This window comes from Taeniopygia guttata, chromosome 2 (assembly GCF_048771995.1).
Source record: "Taeniopygia guttata chromosome 2, bTaeGut7.mat, whole genome shotgun sequence".
NCBI classification, from domain to species: Eukaryota; Metazoa; Chordata; class Aves; order Passeriformes; family Estrildidae; genus Taeniopygia; species Taeniopygia guttata.
Window position 1 is genome coordinate 21,355,803 of NC_133026.1, and position 19,345 is coordinate 21,375,147.

General features: G+C 37.0%; 1 protein-coding gene across 1 annotated transcript in view; it reads left to right on the forward strand.

Annotated features, from left to right (window-relative positions):
* ITGA8 (integrin subunit alpha 8) overlaps positions 1-19,345 on the forward strand; it is a 111,169-nt gene that overhangs the window by 80,785 nt on the left and 11,039 nt on the right. The window contains exons 26-28 of the mRNA XM_030264613.4: positions 2,157-2,282; positions 5,041-5,154; positions 17,730-17,831. Of these exons, the coding sequence (XP_030120473.4) occupies positions 2,157-2,282; positions 5,041-5,154; positions 17,730-17,831 (342 nt within the window). The remainder of the gene's footprint in view (positions 1-2,156; positions 2,283-5,040; positions 5,155-17,729; positions 17,832-19,345) is intronic.

Sequence of the window (19,345 nt, forward strand, 5' to 3'; positions counted from 1 at the left end):
CAGAGGCACTGTCTCCTCATGCTGCAAAACTGTTACTACTTCAGGGCTTGGTCTTGGGACAAAGAAATACCATCCTATGCATTGCTCTTGAATGGCCACCAGCCCCTCTTGTGTAATTTTGTGTATACTCTAGTAATATAATATATTTATATTATATATTATATAACATGTAATAGATATTGTATTATAGATATGCATATAATATTAAAATATGTATAATGAAGTAGAATATAATATAATGTATGTAACATAAAACAATGTGTATAATCTTTGTATAAAAAAGTCCTCTTCCAGAACATTTCTGATGGAGTTAGACAATGCAGCCTGGCTAGAAAACGAGAAAAGTGAAACATAGTATTGAAACGAGAAGTGGGAAACTGGAGAGGTCTGGAACCTGCTCAAAGTAATAATGCTCAGGAGAAGAAGGCAGTACAGTTTTCCATGGTGGGGAAACTGAGACAGTCCACTCTAGTTAAAGGGAGGGAATGGTCCTCTAAGATAGTGTGCCAAATACATGGTATATTAAATAGGAACAAAGACAGATTATACAGTTGAGCAATTCTATGTGACCAGCTCAAGAAGGATAAAATAATATCTTTAACCTGGACATCTGGGCCACTGGACAAATTCTGCTTTTAAGTGGTTGCAGGAGACACATGTGTTTCTCTTATCCACAGAGGGCTGTTTTCGAACCTTTGCTGTAACAATTCACTGAGATGCTAACACTCTAGGATCTATGAAAAAAGAAAAATGTAAATATGAAAATCCTCTGTTACTCAAAGGGATCTACATATGTATCCATTGTGATCATATATTGAGGGCTTCTTTGCAGGCACATTAGTATGTTGTGGGTTTTTTAAATTTGTCATCATTAAAGAAGTCTATATGCTGGTGAAAGAATTCTGGAAGGATAATTTGCACATTACCACACTGAGAGGGAGACATTTACTAGCTACTTACGATTCCCTTATTGCAAATAGACAATGCTAACCTCATGAAGCAACAGAAAAAAGGAAAAAAAAAGATGATTCTTTTTTTTTCATGGGTTTTCACTAGCTAATGAATTACAGTATCTTTCACTTTGTAGGATGCTTTTGACTGAAGATCTCAGATAATGTCAAATGTTTATGTTCAATTCATAGCACTATAATTTTAATCAGATATATTACACCAATTTTCCAATCTAGTATTATGCAGTACTAGTGTGTGGAAGGTTTTGTGTGTTTATAGCTATTCTCTTTTAACATTTACTACAATTACAAGCATATTACACTTAACAACATTATTACAATTACAAATATTTTCTTTTGGAATTTGTTTAAGATATTTTGTGTTCGGAGGTTAAAGGAACTGACAAGAAGGATCTGATGTAGTGCTTTATAATCTGATGTCCTTAAGGAATAGCTTTGGCTAAGTTTAATTGAATTCCTGTTGAGCTCTTACTATAAACTTCCATGTATATTTTATTGTGATTTGCCATGATCAGATTGTCATGAATTAAAATTTATCATTCCTACTGTAGCAGTTGGCTCCAGGAGTTATTTGAGGCTTCATAAAAGAAGCCATAAATGCCCAGTATTAAAGACAAGGAATTAAAGACAAACTGCCAAAAATCTGCAAATACAAAGCTGAAGAGAATACATTTTAATGTGAGATTTAAAATGAAGAAGCTGTTGTATTATACAAAGTTGAGCTGTTACCAAAACAAATCTGTAACATATTTTTTATATAATCAAAAATTTTGTTGTTTGAAGTCAGACTTCCTTTTTTTTCGAAAAGTGGTAAAATCATTTTATTTTATTAGGCAGATTCTGATCTGAACTAATGACCAAACTACTGTGCAAAAACTCTGAATTTATTCTGTTATATATATCAGAATTTGCCCCCAAGGGTCTAACAAAATTAAGTAAAGCAAAAAAATTTACACCAGTAAAAAATGGAGAAAAATGTTGGCTACTGTAATTCCTATAACTGGGCAATATTTTGCTGTGCTATTACTCATCATGCTCCTAGTTGAAGATAAAGTATTCTCATGATTGCGCTGTTCAATTGAAAAAACAGCATTAATCCAAAATTCAAGACCGCTGAGACAGGAACAAATCTGTTAGAATAGTTGTATGTGTATGTCATTACCATTCCCATTTCTCTCTTTGCAGTTTGCTGTTCCAGAAGACACTCCTGAACTTGCTGCTTTTTTATATAATTCCACAATTTCTCATTACATCAGGAGAAGGGATGTCGCAGTGGCAGAACCTCACAGGAAAAACTCTGCAAAAATATTGGTGAGCTATCTAAAAGCTGTATACTGGGACTGTGCTGGGAAAGGTGAGACTACAATACCACAGGCAAGGCAACTTGGACAGGTCACTGTATTTTTAACAATTCAGAAAATGCTGGAGCAATAGCAATGCTGTCTCTCCTATGAATATAGTTCTGATTAGACAGTTTGGTACCTGAGTATTTGGACTTGGCTGTATTTTCAGAAGTTTTTTCCACTCCTGCATTCAAAGTGCCATCCTTAGCATACTTCAGCCCTGTACGTGTCTCCTGCCTTTGTCTAAAGGCAATGTGTGAACACGGTGACCTTGAAATCAGTCAAGGGATTCACAGTCAGTGCTTTCCATCTATCTTTATGAACCTTGGGCAGAGTTTCTTTCATGCTGTCCAGTCTCTTATTAAGCTGTTTACTGCAATCTCATGCTTGAATTCCTTGACCTCAATAGAATTTGGAAGCAAAAAACCCCACAAACTTAAGTGTTCTGGACTAAGAGTATAATTATTGCTTCTGAAAGTTGATTTGGCAATTTTTAAAACAGGAAGAATAGAATCTGAATGTAATGAAAACTGTAATGTTATTAAGAAAAAAATCACAGTTTAACCCATTTTAAGCAATACTTACTTTCATCAACCCAATACCCTAGGAAGAATCCTATTCCACTGGGTCTGAAGGAAAAATGCAGGACTTTCAAAGACATGCCAGTCAATATCACAGAACACTTAATCCATTCTTCAGTGATATTTTAATTTTCAGTCATCTTTCGGAGTGACCATCATAGGCTGCCAACATAAAAACGACTGCAGCAACTGGAAGTGCTTAACAAAGTTCTGAAGCATGCACTGTTTTTGCAACTTAAAATATGAAGCAGAGAATTTTCAGCTGCTTGATGTAGAGGGATCAAACATATTTAGTGGGGTACGCAGTAATATGAAATTGGAACTTTGATGAGCGTTCTTCTAGTAGAATATGCTTTTGATCAGCACAAATTAGGATAGGATTGGGTGCAGTGATTACCACTGGATATATAGAAAGACTTTTCCAGGGTGAGCACAGAAAAGCAATGTCATTGTTTCAGTTAGAAGGTGTCCCAATCAGCATTAGTGACTGCTGATGCATAATTTCTTATTTAATTTGACACATTGGAAGTACACACGGAAAATGGTGTTGCTCTGGAAAAGACTGATTGGCCAAAGATAGTTCTTCATTAAAAATTGTAATTTTTTAAGAAATTTAAAGTTATTTTAATTTTCATCAAAGCATCTTCACAGAGAGACAAAATGTTCTGAGAAGCTCTTATTTTATTTATACTATTGATTAAATATTTGGTTTCTTTTCCATTAGTTCAAATGTTATGTTGTTCTGAAAATCACTACAGTCTAAATGCATTGCTAAGAAAAACAGAAATATGTATTCAGGTCCTAAAATGTCAGCCAAAAGTAGACTTTTATGCATACTAATGATTTGTTTTGCTAATGTGTGTTTTTGACCACCATGATTAATGAAAACAAGTCTTCTCCTTCCTGCAAAATAAATAAATCTGTTTGGAGGATGTTTAAAGCCAAATAAACAGATACTTTAAAATATTCATTTAAAAAAAAAAAAAGTTTATAGCTGCAAATTCCAGGGTTTACAGTTTCATTTTCAGTCAGATATAGAAAGCAGCAAATAGGCATACAGCTTCTGCTTATCCTCCAATAAGACAGAGATTTGTGAGGAAAGCTGTCTATAAAGATACAGGATTCCTTAAGGGTGTTTTCAGATTTGTTCCATGCATCATCATCTCATTTCCTGAAGATTGAGTATTGGTAGTGCATTCTCGCTCTCACTAGGGAATATACTTACTTTTGAAAACTTAGCTTTGCTTTTGAGGTCATAAGGCCTTCTGTCATGGGAGGGATTCTCTGCTTTGTTATAAAAATAGTAATCAATTAAAACCTCAGCCTTCCCCTGAGTCAAACAAAACTTTTCAGATAAAACCCATTTGTATATACAATTTTTTTTATTTTTTCCACAAACATTTAATCATTTTTTATGAGATCATTTTTACTTTTTATGCCCTAAACAACCACATAATTCCTGTGGTTACCCCATGAGACTCTGCTCATTCCCTTCAGTGGCTTCCAGTCAGCTTTTAACCTTTAGTGTGACATTCTTCTGGCAGACTTCAGGAGTATATAGTTTTGAGTTGCAATGCTTGGCTTTTGCCTTCAGCCTTGTGCATGAGCCAGAATCGCTGCTCATCAGGAATGTTTCATGGACAAGAAGTTTCAAGTAAAGCAACTAGTGAATCTCAGCAAATGTTCTGGCTGCTATGATGTAAATATCTGTGGGAAAACAAGGAGAGTTAAAAAGGGGGAAACATTTAGCAATACAAATAACCACTTAATGCATAAAGAACAGAAAAAAAAGTGTTGAATCATAAAATGATTGATAGGTGAGGAAGAAGCACATGTTTCAAAGTATTGGTAAGTGCCTGGACATTTTAAGAGTTCTTCAGAGCAGACACTGTTGAAGATTATTACTTTTATTTTCTTTACTATAGGTAGGTGTTTGTATTCATAGGTGATTCAAAAAGAAGCTGCTCCTTGATTTAGAGTTATCACAATGACTCATAGGGTGTCTCATGTATATTAGATGAAATTACTGATTTCAGACTATTTAGCTCTTTAAGGAAAAGTTCATTTGTTTTTGCTTATTTATAGCAGTTGAAAATTATTTTGTTTTCAAAGCATAAGTATGACTTCCCTTTATTTTTTTCTCAGAACTGTACAAATGTGAAGTGTGTCTTAATTTCATGCACTGTGGGACAGCTGGAAAGAGGAAAGAGTGCAGCACTAAAAATCAGGTCCCGGCTCTGGGCACAAACATTCCTGGAGGTAATGCACACAAACATTTGTTTCTATACACATATAAAAATATTTTTTATTTGAGCAGATATTTAAAAATAAAAATTATTAAATTAAATGGGGCAAATGTAAATACTTTTTGCTACCACTTTCTTTGAAGATAACATCTCACTGGTTCATGTCCAGGTTTTTTGGATGCTGCTTACTTTTCTTTTTCTTCCTATCACTCCTTCTCAAATTTATGTCCTGAATCCTACTTGAAGATTCCAGGATTACTTTTAAATACCTTTCCTCATTTTGCTTCTGTTTTCTAGGACTGTCCCAAATGTTCTGCATTTATAATCTCTTTCCCAGTGGAAGGTTTTTCTTGGAGCCAAACAGTGTATCATGTACACTATGTCCAGCTTAAAAATTCATTGTTATTTATTTTATTAATCTAGGGGAGAGTAGTATGCATCAAGCTCATATAATGCATGACACTCATGTAGTGGCAATCTGTCTTACTACTAAAAGAAGGGACAGAGTGAACGGTGGAAAAAAATAAAACTTCTCTTTGCAAATTCTTGCATTTCCAACTTCTGCTCTCAGGATTCTATTCACACTGCATAAAGGGACCTGTTGGAGTGAGTGCAGAGGAGGGCCACAAAGATGACTGGAAGAATAAAACACTTCTGTGAGGAAAGGCTGAGAGAGATGGGGTTGTTCAGCCTAGAGAAGAGAAGGCTACAGGGAGAGATTTTGGCACATTCCAGTACCTAAAGGAGTCTTCTGAGAAAGAGAGGAAGAAATCTTTTAGCAGGGCATGTTGAAGTAGGACAAGGGGTAATGGTTTTCAACTAAAAGAGGATCTGTTTAGATTAGATGCAAGAAAGAAGTGTTTCAAAATGAGGATGGTGAAATGCTGGAAAAAGTTGCCCAGAGAGGTGGCAGATGCTTTGTCCCTGGAAACATTCAAGGTCAGATTAGACTCTGAGCAGCTTGGACTAATTGAAGACTTCCAGGCTTATGGCAGATGACTTTTAAAGATCTCTTCCAACCCAAATTATTCTATGATTTTGTAAGGCAGAGGGATTTTACTGTGAGCTGTTACCTCACAGCTGGCTGTGTGTCTGTATTTACTGTGCAATTGTCATGCCTTTAACACTGGAGAATACACGGTGAAATTTATAATTCCATTTGCTGTTTTTAAGAAATACCTGCATCTCCTGTCTTGATCAAGCTGATTTATTATTGGCCTCTTTCCCAAGGAATTTAGAATTCCTCAGTATTTCTATCTGGAATGCAAGAACCTTCCTTTGTTCCCTATTGCTGTGGGAGAAGAATTCTTTATATTCAGGGGACCTCTTACCCTAGAAAAAGAAGAATTGAGGATCTTCAGTTTACAGCTTTAAATTAAGCTCCTCATGCCTTTGAAGTTAATTTCTCCTTTCCCTCAAATATAAAAGTGGACAAAAGAAATTCATCCTCACTTGCTTTCCTGAAGAAATGAGGGCAGATAGGATAATATTTCCAGAAATTTGAATGCCAGCACAGTAGCTAACCAAATCCATAATGGGTGCAAACTTTTGGGAGGTCATTGCTCTCTCGGTGTATGGACTATGGCAGTGGTTACTTGAAAGGATGACTTGAAAGGTTTTTCTACCTATCTGTTATGAGGACAGGTCACATTCTGTGTTTCTTCCCCAAAAGCTGTTATAGGACCACTATTACTGAAGAGCACTTAAGTTCTGTCCCCACTATCTGGACTTGCTTGAAGAAAAAAGATTTCTGTCTTGCTCAGTAGCAAAGGACATCCTTTCAGATACTGAGTGAACTAATTCCTGATTTGTCAGTGCATTTTCTTTCTATGAGCAGTCAACCCCAATAAACTTTCATATCCTTTCTTCAGTTCCATTAATAGAAATGAAATGCTTTTAAGAGGAAGCATATTTTTAAAATGTTAGATATGTCTAGATACTCTAGACTGGATGTACCTCATTTAGGTTTGCTGAGTGAGTCATCTGCTAGTGCAAAAGAAGGGCAAGGTCTGGTTCAAATTTTAACCCTAAAAGTATGACAGCTTGGAAGTCTCTTTGTCCTTTCAAATCTGGGAATTGGCATGGACATCGTTTGGTGCAAGCTTTGGCAAAGGACAGAAAGCACCAGTATGTAAGCATCTCTACAGCTATAGAAGAAACATTTCTATTGGGAAATAGAATGGGTATTTGATTCCATTTTTTTTTCCAATTCCATTAAGAGACTGCTGGACAAGCTCACACAGGGTAGTCCCTTTTAAGAACTTCACTGCTCTGGTTCTCTGTTCCTAACACACAGAGACAGTCAGAGAGGCAGAGATATTATCCTTGACTGAAATAATGTGTGACAATTTTGAGCACTGCAGTGGGCAAGCAATAACACAGAGGATCTTCATCTTTTTCTTCACCTTTTTCTTCACCAAGCAGAAGATAAAGCTCCCTTAGCTACCTTCCTTACTGGGAACTGAGCCTGATGTATTCCAGATCCAGTCAAGTCTTTCTCTTCATCATTCTTCTGGTGAAATATAATTAACTCTGTAAGGACCAAAAAGAAGATCTTGTGAAAAAATCCTGTGCACAGATCTTCAGATGAAATTTCTAGGCTATTTACAGCTATTTCAGTGGAAATTAGCCTCATTAGTATTTTCCTACGTTTAGTTTGTATATACCAAGAAATATCTGTAAGAGATTAAAGTTTAAAAAAATTAATGAGAAACAGTTTCTCTGAGTTTTTGGCTGTGACAAAAGATGTGTAACAATTGAAATAAACTAGCAATAGAAGATACAAAATCTCCTCTTTTTTTTGTTAACGCTTTGTGAAAACAGAATCTTTTTCTGGGATGTAACCTTAGTTAGCCTGACTTAGGTTCAGAACAAATATAACTGCAATGAAATTCAGTGGCACGTTTAATGCAAGAGCAGTGGAACTCATTTTATGAAATTTTAGGAATTTGAAAGATGACAAAGCTGGTTGCTATCTCTGTAGACAGTGACAAGACAGACAGGTATCTTCAGAGGATGCATTATCCAGCTAATTTGAAACATCTCTCTGTCTGATCTGGATGGGGAGAAGGGTCAAAGCTGGACCTTGTGCAAACTTGCCAGGCAATGCCAGTGCTGCTGTCCCTTTAGCTTCTTCTTGCTCCTTAATAAATCCTGCTTTCTTTGCCTGCACCTCCCTTCACTCAGTGAACTCAAGGCAGAGATGGATTTTTACACCAGCTTGTGGGCAGGGACAAGGGTGAGCCATCTGCACTGCATGGAAAGACCTTGTGGGAAATACTCCTACCAGATTACTCTACTGGCTTTGCATACCCTTGCTATCAAACAAGACTTTTTATGGGCTGTGATTTTACCTTTTCTCTGTAAACATTTCAGTGTCCTTTGAATAGTAATTTGTAAGTCTTATTAAGAATCAGAAAAACTCCACTCAAAGCAACAGAATTTTTTCCTAAGTAGGAAAAGGTAGTTCCCAGAGAATTGTTGCATCATCCCATTTATGTCTAATTAGCTGCCAGAACAATGTGATCCCTATTTCACATGCAAACTTGGAGACAATAAATAGTGTCCTAGGGTCTGGTTGTCTTCCTTCAACTCATCTCAAAACAGATCCCTTTTTCACAGCCCCTTTTAAAATTAACAGTTACACAACCATCCCCATAAAAGACTGTAGAACATAATTATTTTCCTAAAAAGGGTATAATCTGCTCTTAGTAAGTCTGCAACCATTGTTAACTAGGCTGAAATCTGCAGATTCAAACTGAGGATTAAAATGCAGTTAAAATAATCAGGATGAGATGATTGTGAACCAGGAAGGATTGTCCAAGGGCCAGACTGAACCCACTGTCATGCTTTTGTAAAGAAACTTAGGATAAAAGTCTCTAGAGAAGCATTGTGTTTCATGTAAAAGTTAATGTAAAAGTTTTCATATGCCAAAGAAATCAGAATAATGGTAACATACAACATTCCTCAACTGTGTTATAATCTAAATGAAGACATGATGATTTGCAGAAGAAATTGTTTGTGCTCATTAAAGCAGAGAACACAGTGTCAGGATGTTGTTTCTTCTCATAGATATGCTAATGCAAACCTGAGAAGGATTTTATTGGAAGTGATTGACTTATGCTAGTATGAAATAATTAATGTTTTTCATCGAAGTTATATGGGCAAATGTGTATTTTGTTGCCACAAAAGACTTGTCATGCATTGAGTGACTCCTTCCTCTTCCACTTAGTTTAACCGACAACAGCTGACCCTTTTGTCTCTTGACAGTTGTAACCTGTAACCTTAAAACCCAAACTCCCATAACAAATAACAGTTAAATGACGTGCAGTGATTAGACATGTTTGAAAAAATAAAGCAGCACAAATTTCCAAACCAGCCAACAAAGATAGACACAGACATTATGCAAAGGCCAAGAAGAATCACATACTTTTTTGGATTAACTTCAAAGTCTGGCTGTAAATATGAAAAGTCAGTTACTGCCTAGTAACTGACTTTTGGATTCAGATTTGCTGATCAGGCAAATAATAGCCTCATTCATTCAAAACAGAAACAACCTCACATGGTTAAGTTACGTTGTGTTCTGATGGGGCTTCATTATGTCCCCTTTTTTGTAGTCATATTTCTGAGTCATCTAAGGGATACCCAAGGGGACCTAGCCCAATATTCTTTGCATGGATGGGTACTTTTTAGGGTAGGACTTAGAGCTGACTTGTAAAACATCTGTTTTGAAAATGCATTTCTAAGTGATGAATCTGTATCTTCTGTCTGATTTGTAACAACCTTCAGTCTCCAATCTCTTTGGAACTTATAACATTGTGGGATTTGGAACTCAGTGCATTCTTAGCTACTGTTTCATCCTGTACTGAAAATTTCTCATAATGATACAAATCTCCTGGGAGAGCTAGGGGAGGGAGCAATGTACAAAATCACAGAGAGTGTGTAGGGTTCCCACGAAGTTTGAAGTTTATTGTGTTTTCCTTTTAATGTTTCTGAATATAATTGTATTGTTTCTCTCTTGAAATTTTGACAGTCCCAGGTATGTGAATTTGGCACTCTTGATCACATGAATTTTAATAGTTAGAAGGGAGAAAAATCTAGTTTTAATCAGAAAAAGTTGAAAAGCAAGAGAAGCACCACTGCATAATGGTGCTCTCTTGGTACCCAAAGTCATATTTTGGCTCCTCTGTTAAATACTCATTATTTCAATGTTTCCAAATGTGCACTGATCCTGCTTCTTTTTAGATGCCTAAAAATGGAAATATATGCTCGACATATTAATGGTGATGTGTGCTGCAACATTCTTATCTTAACTGCCTGACTGGTATCCAAAACCTGAAACTAAATATCTTGGCTCTCTGTTCAACACATGGAGAAAATGTGACACCTCAGACAAAGTGACTTGCATTAGTCATCAGGTTGGTACATGAGGGCTATTCCTTATCAGGAGGATAGGTACCCAAATAAGGATTTAGCAGGAATATATCCTGTCCACCCTTTCTGAATAAAGAATCCAAAAAAATTGTTTAGAAGACACCTATAGAATTAGATGAAAGACTTGAAGAGGACTTGGTTTATTCCATATTAATTGCCAGAAGCAAGGGCTGGCAGTCCAATGATTAGAGAATTGAGGACTGGAAGACACAAATTCAATTCAAACTCAAATTCAAACTCAATTCAAACCCACATCCCTGCTTTATAAAATGATGGTGTTCCCTTCTGCTGAAACTGCATCAAGGATATAAAAAGAAATTGAGAGGTCTGAAAGGGTATAGAAAAAGAGGAAGACCATGATGTAATACCTTGTTGGTTTGGACCATCAAGTACAAGTTCTCCCAGTCCTGACATCCTCTCACCTTTGCCTTCATTGCCTGGAATTTGGAGCTGTCACCACAGTTAGAGAGCACCTTCCAATGTGAAATTTTGTTGAGACTCTCCATATTTTATTACTGGTGAACTCAGAGCCTCTTTAGTGTGGTAGAAGTTCTCTAGGCCGGGTAATAACATAAGGAGGAAGTCATCAAAAAAATTTTCAGTTGCATCAAAACACTGTTGTTATTTGAAAAAACAAAACAAGTAAAACCCAAAACTTTGGTTGTGGCCAAAAATACTACATTATACTGGATTGGATTGTTTATGTGGAATGAAGGCTAGAAAGAAAGAGACATTTGCATGGGGCTGAACTTACTGGAAGTCTTTTGCGTACAGGCTAGTTTTGTTTTCATTCATTTTTCTTTAAAACCAATGTTTTTATTTTAAAACAATGTTGTTAGCAAGAGCAGAACATATCTTGATGTGCTACAGTATAGGTAAGTAGGTATATGAAGAAATAAACATCTTAGATTGATAAACGTTATAATCTGTATATTGAAGTCTTCTAGAATCACAACATAATAGCTGCCTCTATTATAAGTTAAAATTGGCTGTCAAAATTAATGTAAAAAATACAATATGTAAAGTCAAATAATATAATGATAAAGAGAAAGATGTGTTGATTTTCATAGTATTATCTTTGGTCACAGCTTTATTTAGGTGGAGATATCCTCTTGCTACAAATAGCACAAATACTTTTTACCATGTGTACAGAGTCACATATAAATTTTTAAACAAATTATTAAGAAGAAGTAGTTGTATGAGCTCTACTCTCAGCATTTACTTAAGCTACTCTATTGGCAGCAGTTCAGGTTTTGGGAAGTATTCGTCAAAGAAACAAGCTAATGAATTCCCAAAGCATCTATTTAAAAAGTATTGCTTACCCTCCTGTCTTTAAAGTGTGCCAGACTCCAGCAGATACAAAGGGAAACAGATTTTAACCAAGCAGTGCCAATATTGTTGTAACAGCACTGAACTCCATGTGCAAAAGTCATAAGTTCTTGGGGTGAAAATACCACCACAGCATGTAGCTTGCCATAGGGGAAGTATGTGCATTTCAACTAGGGAGACTTCACTGGGCTACATCTAAGCAGAAAAAAAAAGATTTCCAAGAGCCTGAACAATTCTCCAGAGAGGCAATGGAGCAGTCATTCTGGGGACTCTCTCCAGCAGCTGAACTCTTCAAACCTGCAGAAGAGCAATGATCTGCCAGTCTTTAAGCTGCTAAAGATTTTGTTCCTCAATCTAGCTTCCTGGAATCCAGGTCTGTCCCTGCATTTCAGTGTGGTCTCTGACCAGGATGCCAACATACCTTAGAGATGCTTTGGTGGGGTCAGCAGGTGTGTGCTTGAGCTTCCTGCAGAAAGCACCAGCATTCCACTGGAGCCTGGAGAACTGTCTTTCAAATTGTCAAAGATTTTTCCATCAGTTCTCACATTGTTTTGGTTTCATTTGTATGTAGGAAAACACTGACTGAATATTTATTGGGAACACTTTCCTTTATTTCTGGCTGCTTTTTTGTCTTGCAACTTTTAAAGAAAGCAAAGGCTTCAATTCAAAAATCTATTTGTGAAACAAAAGCATGTAGAGAGAGAGAAGTTTTAATAAATACATCATCAGGATCTGCCACCCAGGCACCACAGGGGACGGCCATGTTTTGCCTGCTTCCCAGAATATTGCAAACTACTGTCTCAGCAACGAGCACAAGATCAGGTTCTGCTTGTTCTAAACAAAGGGAACCACAAAAGACCAGTGTAGTTAGGGCTGGACTCTCTACTGTTGATCATTAAGCACTGACACAAATACCAGATTCTTTCTTCTCCTTCCTCTGAGCCATGACTAAGTCCTCAGCTTGAATTTCAAACCACAAGTCCTGCAGCTTCCAGTAAATACTGAATATTTAAACATATGCTATTAAAAAAATGATATGGTAAAGAAATGCTATTTCTTAGAATTGGCTTGAGAATTATAAAAAAGGCTGTAGGAAAGACAGCTGCTTGTATCTCAAAGGTGTTAGTACAAGTAAGAATCCTGTTTGCAACCAATGTTGACCACAGTCATTGTTTTCAAGTCCTTTGCCACAAACACATAATTCTGTAAATGCAGGAAAATATTCTCTAGTCTTTTATAGTCTCCATTCCTGTATTCCAGCATTTCCAGGAGCCTAATCAAGGGTTGAGGCGAGTTGATAGCTGTGGTCACAACCCAAGCTTATTAACCTGAGCCAAGCATTAATCTACAGGAAGTATCCTCCTCTGATGTTCTTGTTGCTGATATAAGCTGAAAATGAAATAAGCCATGTATAGTAGGTGAAAGGCTTTATTTTTACATTAGTGCTGTTTCCTTTATAGGAGGTTTCAAGAAGAGTTAATGCCTTTACTGTACGTTAGCCAATCCAGCTGAATGTCTAATGTCTACTTCTTCAATAACATATTCTGCTCTCTCCATTACAGATTACATTTATAAATCATATAATCCTATGATTTATATCCAGAATCCTACTTGATATAATTGCTTAGGATTGAAAACATAAGGCTTTTTTTCCTGAATGCACACCCACAGAAACATGCTGAGATTTTGTGTGAGGAGGAATCTAGTGCTGAAAAATGAATTATGAAACATGTCTTGAGTCTGGAAATGGAAAATAATTAACATGATAAGGAAAAGTTATTTTTCTGAATATCACTTCATAGATGATCAGAACCAGGAATGTTTTTAAAAACTACCTATTTACCAAGCCTAATTTTTCAAACACTATTGATAGAAATATACAGATATTGATAGTTCGTTTTGGAATAGTTTCCCATTCAATGCTATCTTTCCCATTTGATGTTTAGATATCTCTAAGCAGCTGATTTGACTATGCCTGTGTAGTTGTTTGAGACAGATTTTTTAGAATTGCTCTTTCCTAGTATAGGCCCCAAGGAGAGGTTGAATTTTCTGATAATAACCATTCAGCTGCTCTCAATATTTTAAAATAACAAAATTATGGCATAGCCAAATTAGTTCCAGAAGGCAATAAATGTGCTGGCTTTTTATCACCCTCACATATTTGCAGAGAAAATTAGTTTTTTAAAAGGAGACTGAAGGGACAAGGCAAATACCAGAACTACAACCCTGGAGCTCAGGAGAACACCCTTTACAGGGATCTGGTTGGAAGAAGTCCATGGAAAATTATCCTGAAAAAAAAGAAAAGTCCAGAAGAACTACTGATTCTCCAAGATCATCATCCTTTAAGCTCAAGAACTGTCCATCCTGACAAGTGGAGTTTTACCATCTTGGTACAATCCAGACATACAAAGATGGTGATAGGTTAAAGGTTGAATTTAATAATCTTGGAGGTCTTTTCCAATCTTTATGATTCTAGGATTCTGTGAAACATAAAAGAGGTGGAAGCAGAGTCAGGAGTTGGATAAGGAATGCAGAGAGTGTCTGAGAATGCATGGATGGAGTTGGGAAAGTAGAAGCCCACCAGCACCTAAGCCTAGAAAGGGATTTAAAGGGCATTAAGGAGGCTTCTGTAAGTGTATCAGCAGCCAAAAGAAGACTAAGGAAAATATGGGTCTTCTCCTGAATGGGACATAGAAAAGGCTGAGTTACACAAGGCTTCCCTCCATCACTTTTGTCTTTACTGGAAAAATCTGCATACAGTAAACCAAGGTGTCTGCAACCAGAGAGGAAACTTGCAGCTATCAACATTTATCTTCAGCAGAGAGATGTAAGGATAGGGGAGCATTTAAACGAAATGGACATACAGAAGTCCAAAAAACCTGATAGAATACACATAGAAGTCCTGAGATATTCAATGAGAATATGAAACTTTTCTCAATTATCTTTGGAAGTTCATGTTGACTGGGGAGAGTTCCTGAAAACTGCAAGAAAGCAAATGGTAACACTTGTCCTCAAGAAGAATTCAGAGAACTATAGGTCAGTCAGCCTTATTTCAATCCTTAAGAAGAGAAGGTGATGGAGAAGAAAATGTGGAAGCCATTTGCAAACATCTCAAGGACAGCAAGATGATTGGAAGTGTGGATTTACAAAAGGGATATCATGCTTAATAACCTAATTTGCAGATGGCAGTGAAGTGGAAGGAGTGGTTGATATACCAGTTGTTTGTACTGCCCTTCAGAAGAACCTCAACAGGCTGGAGAAGTGAGTCAGCAGGAATTTCATAAATTTTGAGAAAGGGAAATGCAAATCCTATGTGCCAGTGCATAGGATTATTCCAACCAACCAGGAAGGCAGTGTTCTAGCAAAGGATCTTGGAGTACCGTGGGATGCAAAGTTCAACATGAGTCCACTGTCTGTGCCATTTTAGAAAAGAAAGTCAGTCACCTGTTGGGCTGCATTAAGAAGAGTGCTGCCAGCAGGCCAAGGGAATTGATTCTTCCTCTGTACTCAGCACTGATAAAACAGATCTGGAGTTCAGTCCTGGGCTCCCTGAGACATGAGAATCTTGGATATACCAAAGCAAGTCCAGCTAAAAGCCACAATGATGATTAAGGCCTTGGAGCATTCAATATACCGAGAGAGGCTGAGAGAGATGGAGAAGAGAAAGCTCAAGACAGATGTAAAAATTTGATTGGAGGGGGTAAAGAACACACTGCAGGGTCTTCTCAATATCAAGGAACAGGGAGGAAGCACAAATTGAAATATAGGAAATTCCATTTCAACATTAAGAAAAAAACCTTTTTTACTTGGAGGGTAGTAAAAGCTGGAACAGGTTGTTTCTTGAGATTGTGGAGTTTCCTTTCTTGGAGATATTCAAACCCTAACTGGGCATGGTTGTGAGCATACTGCTCTAGTTGATTCTACTTTGCCTGTGCTTGGAGGAAACAAACTCCAAATATGCTATTCAGCCACAGCAGTTCTGTGAAACCTTTGGTTTGGGCCATGGTCATTCAAATGCATCCATGTTGACTCCCAGGTTTATATTATGCTTATTTCAGGTAATTTTCACAAACATCTGTGAAGCCTTTCTCCATCTCTGAAGGAAATAAATAGTAGCCCAAATTATTAAGGTGTCTTTTCACCTCAGTCTTGGCTCAACAAAAGAGCTGAAAAAGGAAATGCAATTCTTTGAGAGGGTTTATGCTTTTGGTGCAACAAGAAATGACAGGGGAAAACTGAGGAAAAGATGTTGAACAATCGCACAGGACCCAAATCTTGTCAGTGGAAGAGAACTCCTAAATGCTTGAGAAATAGAAGGAATGAGAAGGTTTTGCAGAAGGGGATTCAGGAAGTGACAATGGTGTTCCAAATGTGCTGGACTGAAAAAGCTGGTGCCAAAAGGAAAGACTGATTTACTTACAAAGCTCTTTCTTTCTGTAAATCATCAGCCAAACATTGTGTTGAAATCTGATAACCATATTTCACAAAGGATTAAGACAGGTAGCAAAAGTAGGATGATAATAATATAGAAAAAGGATATAACAGTCATAACTCCTAGCCCTCTGAATTCCATTGACCATATTAGCACTTAAAAATCTAATGCTTCTCAGAGAATATTGAAGCACTTTCAAAGAAGATCCATATCACTGATGTTCCCCCCTCACACAGCCCCCTGAATTATCAGGCTAGTCCAGAGATCCGAGGCTTTGAGGGGAGGAATATCAGGAGATGGCAAAGATTTCCAAAAGAGGCTCTTACCCCGAGATATGTTGGTTCAGCTCTCTTTATTCTGTGATGTCCTTGTGGAGAGTGGGGCAAAAGAGAACGAACAGGAAATGTCAGGGGTCTATATAGACTTTGGACAGGGTGGGCTTCCCTGGCTCTCCGCCAACCCCGCTGGGGCAGGAAGGAGGGGTCCAGGGTTATCTTGATCAGAGTCACAGGGTCCCAGAGAAGGGGGCACAGAGTGCCCATGAGCTCACTGTAACATATCACTACCCCAGATTTACATGGGAAGGGATATACAAGATGAGTTGCATGTAGTGTCACCCAAAAAATCAATTGCACATTTTGTCTGCACATCTTTGGATTTATTGAAATGCTTAATGACATCTATATGAATATTTTACTGGGTGGCCATTTAAACAATGGTTATTGTACATTCCTCTCACATTGATACAACTTAGTAAACAAGCAAGGTGAGTAGGATTTCTGAGCTCTACTGCACTAGGAAATCAATCACGTTCTAAGTGTAGCTTGGTCTAAGTGACTGCCTTGGCAGAGGAGTTGGACTAACTGATCTCCAGAGGGCCCTTCCAACCCAAACTATTCTGTGATTCTGTATAAGTGAAGTTCAAAGATGGTTGTTCCTTCTATTGTTTGGTGGGAAGGCACAGGCATTTCTTTGATGTTGTCAGGAAGCTCTCCCAACCTGGTGTCAACATAGGCCTGTAAATGTTTTCAATATACCCATGCTGGCTCTTGAGCTTGGTCAGCAGAGGTGAGGGTTTAAAACATATACACCCTATAATCTTCGCCCATGCTTTTAACTCACCAATTTCATAGAGAAAAATGAGAAACAACTGTATGTATCTTTCTGCATACCTAACCCTGCTTCCCCATTTTCAACATGTGGCCTTTGTATTGCAGCTTTATGCTGTATTTATCTCATGGACACATACAGGTCTCAATTCCTGCACTCTTCACCAAAAGAAACCATCTGACTTACGAAATCAGTGCTCTGGAGTTTTTTTGTCTGCTTATCTTTCATAATGTTTTTAAAAATAAACATGGGTTTTAATAATTTCTTTTTTTCTATCATTTCAGAGAAAGAATGATCTATACAGTCTTTCTTCCAGTGTTTCCTTTGAAGTTAAGAGCATGCCATATAAAGTGCAACCAGCAAAGCTCCCTGAGGGAAGCATAGCAGTAAGTAACTGAAAATTATATCTTTGTGTGAAGCATATGTATTTGGTCACTCTGATAACAGCTGTGAAAGTTCTTATAGATGAAAATATTGAGATTGTTCTTTCCTGTATTTCTAGTGTAAATTCCTGAAGTAATACCTAAAGGAAATAACTTCATTGCTTCCTGTGGAAGTTGATGATACATGAGTCTTATTACATTTTAAAATAATTTCTTGCTGAACTGATGTGCAGACTGCTTTATTGCAATTCGGGTGGATTTTTCACCCAAAAGAAAACAGAACTGTGAAAGCAAGTAAAGAAAGTTTTGGGGTAAAAAAAATCCAGAGGAAATTTTATGCAAAATCCAGAATCATGTTTTTGTCAGGTTTAGAGAGCTCACTCTTCTCACAATCAGCAGTTCTCTCACACAAGCTTGTGCATTGTCTACAGCAGCTTCTCTCTATCTGTATTAAGCTTTTTTAATACCCTGATTTTCAGGAAGGTCTGTATGCCTTTCTAGGGTTGCCACCTCACAGCACATCAAGTGCAAAAATACAAATTTACTTGGTAATCTCTACAGAAGTGATAGATAGATAGATAGATAGATAGATAGATAGATAGATAGATAGATAGATAGATAGATAGATAGATAGATAGATGCTAAAGTACTTGCCTTATTTGCAGACTGAGATTTATATGGCTCTGGACTACTATATGAAAAATTAATTTTGGAGGCATAAATTTGATTTAATTGTTTGCTGGTGCCAAAGGACTGAGTTTGGAGAGCACTTAAAAGTAATTTGTTTCTTATGGTGTCTAATACCATGTTTAAAATTGCCTCTATTTTTTCATTACTGAAAAAGATAAGGAAAATATGAGGGCAAAAATTGATTCTAATATAAGAGTAATCTGAAATTTTAAGGCTTAATGTTCTCACCTTTATAAAGATTCATCAGTTACAGTCCTTCTTTTAAAAGGTAAGCTCAGTTCAAACTTTTCCAAGTTGAATTGTGGTGGAAATATATTATATCAATCTGTTGAGATGTAGGAGTATGGACAGAATACTTTCTTACTTAGAAAACCAACAGCATAATACACATTAGAGCTTACTTTAAGTATATTTTAGAGAATACAGGTTATAAAGTTTTATTTTACATACACAGATTGGATGGTTGATTGATACTTGCTCTGGGAAGGTAAAATCTTTGTTCTGTGTGCACAATGATTCTAGCCTCCATCATCAGTAGAACCATGATTTCACTAGAGAGGATTGGTGCTTAATGCAGTATTCATCCAGAAAGGTTCAAAGGCACCAAGCTGACAGATATACTTGGGCTCTTTTTATTTTCTTGCAGCATGTGTTCCATACCAGAAACACATGTGCAGAATTCTGTTGATAGTGGGGCCTTCATCTGGACTGGAGTGCTTTACCCCAGGTGATAGCCTGCTGTTCTCAACAAGTGTCAGATGATCTACCAAATGATCAGATAAGCATTTCATTCTTTTACTCCAGCCAGCATAAAGCTTGTTATTTGC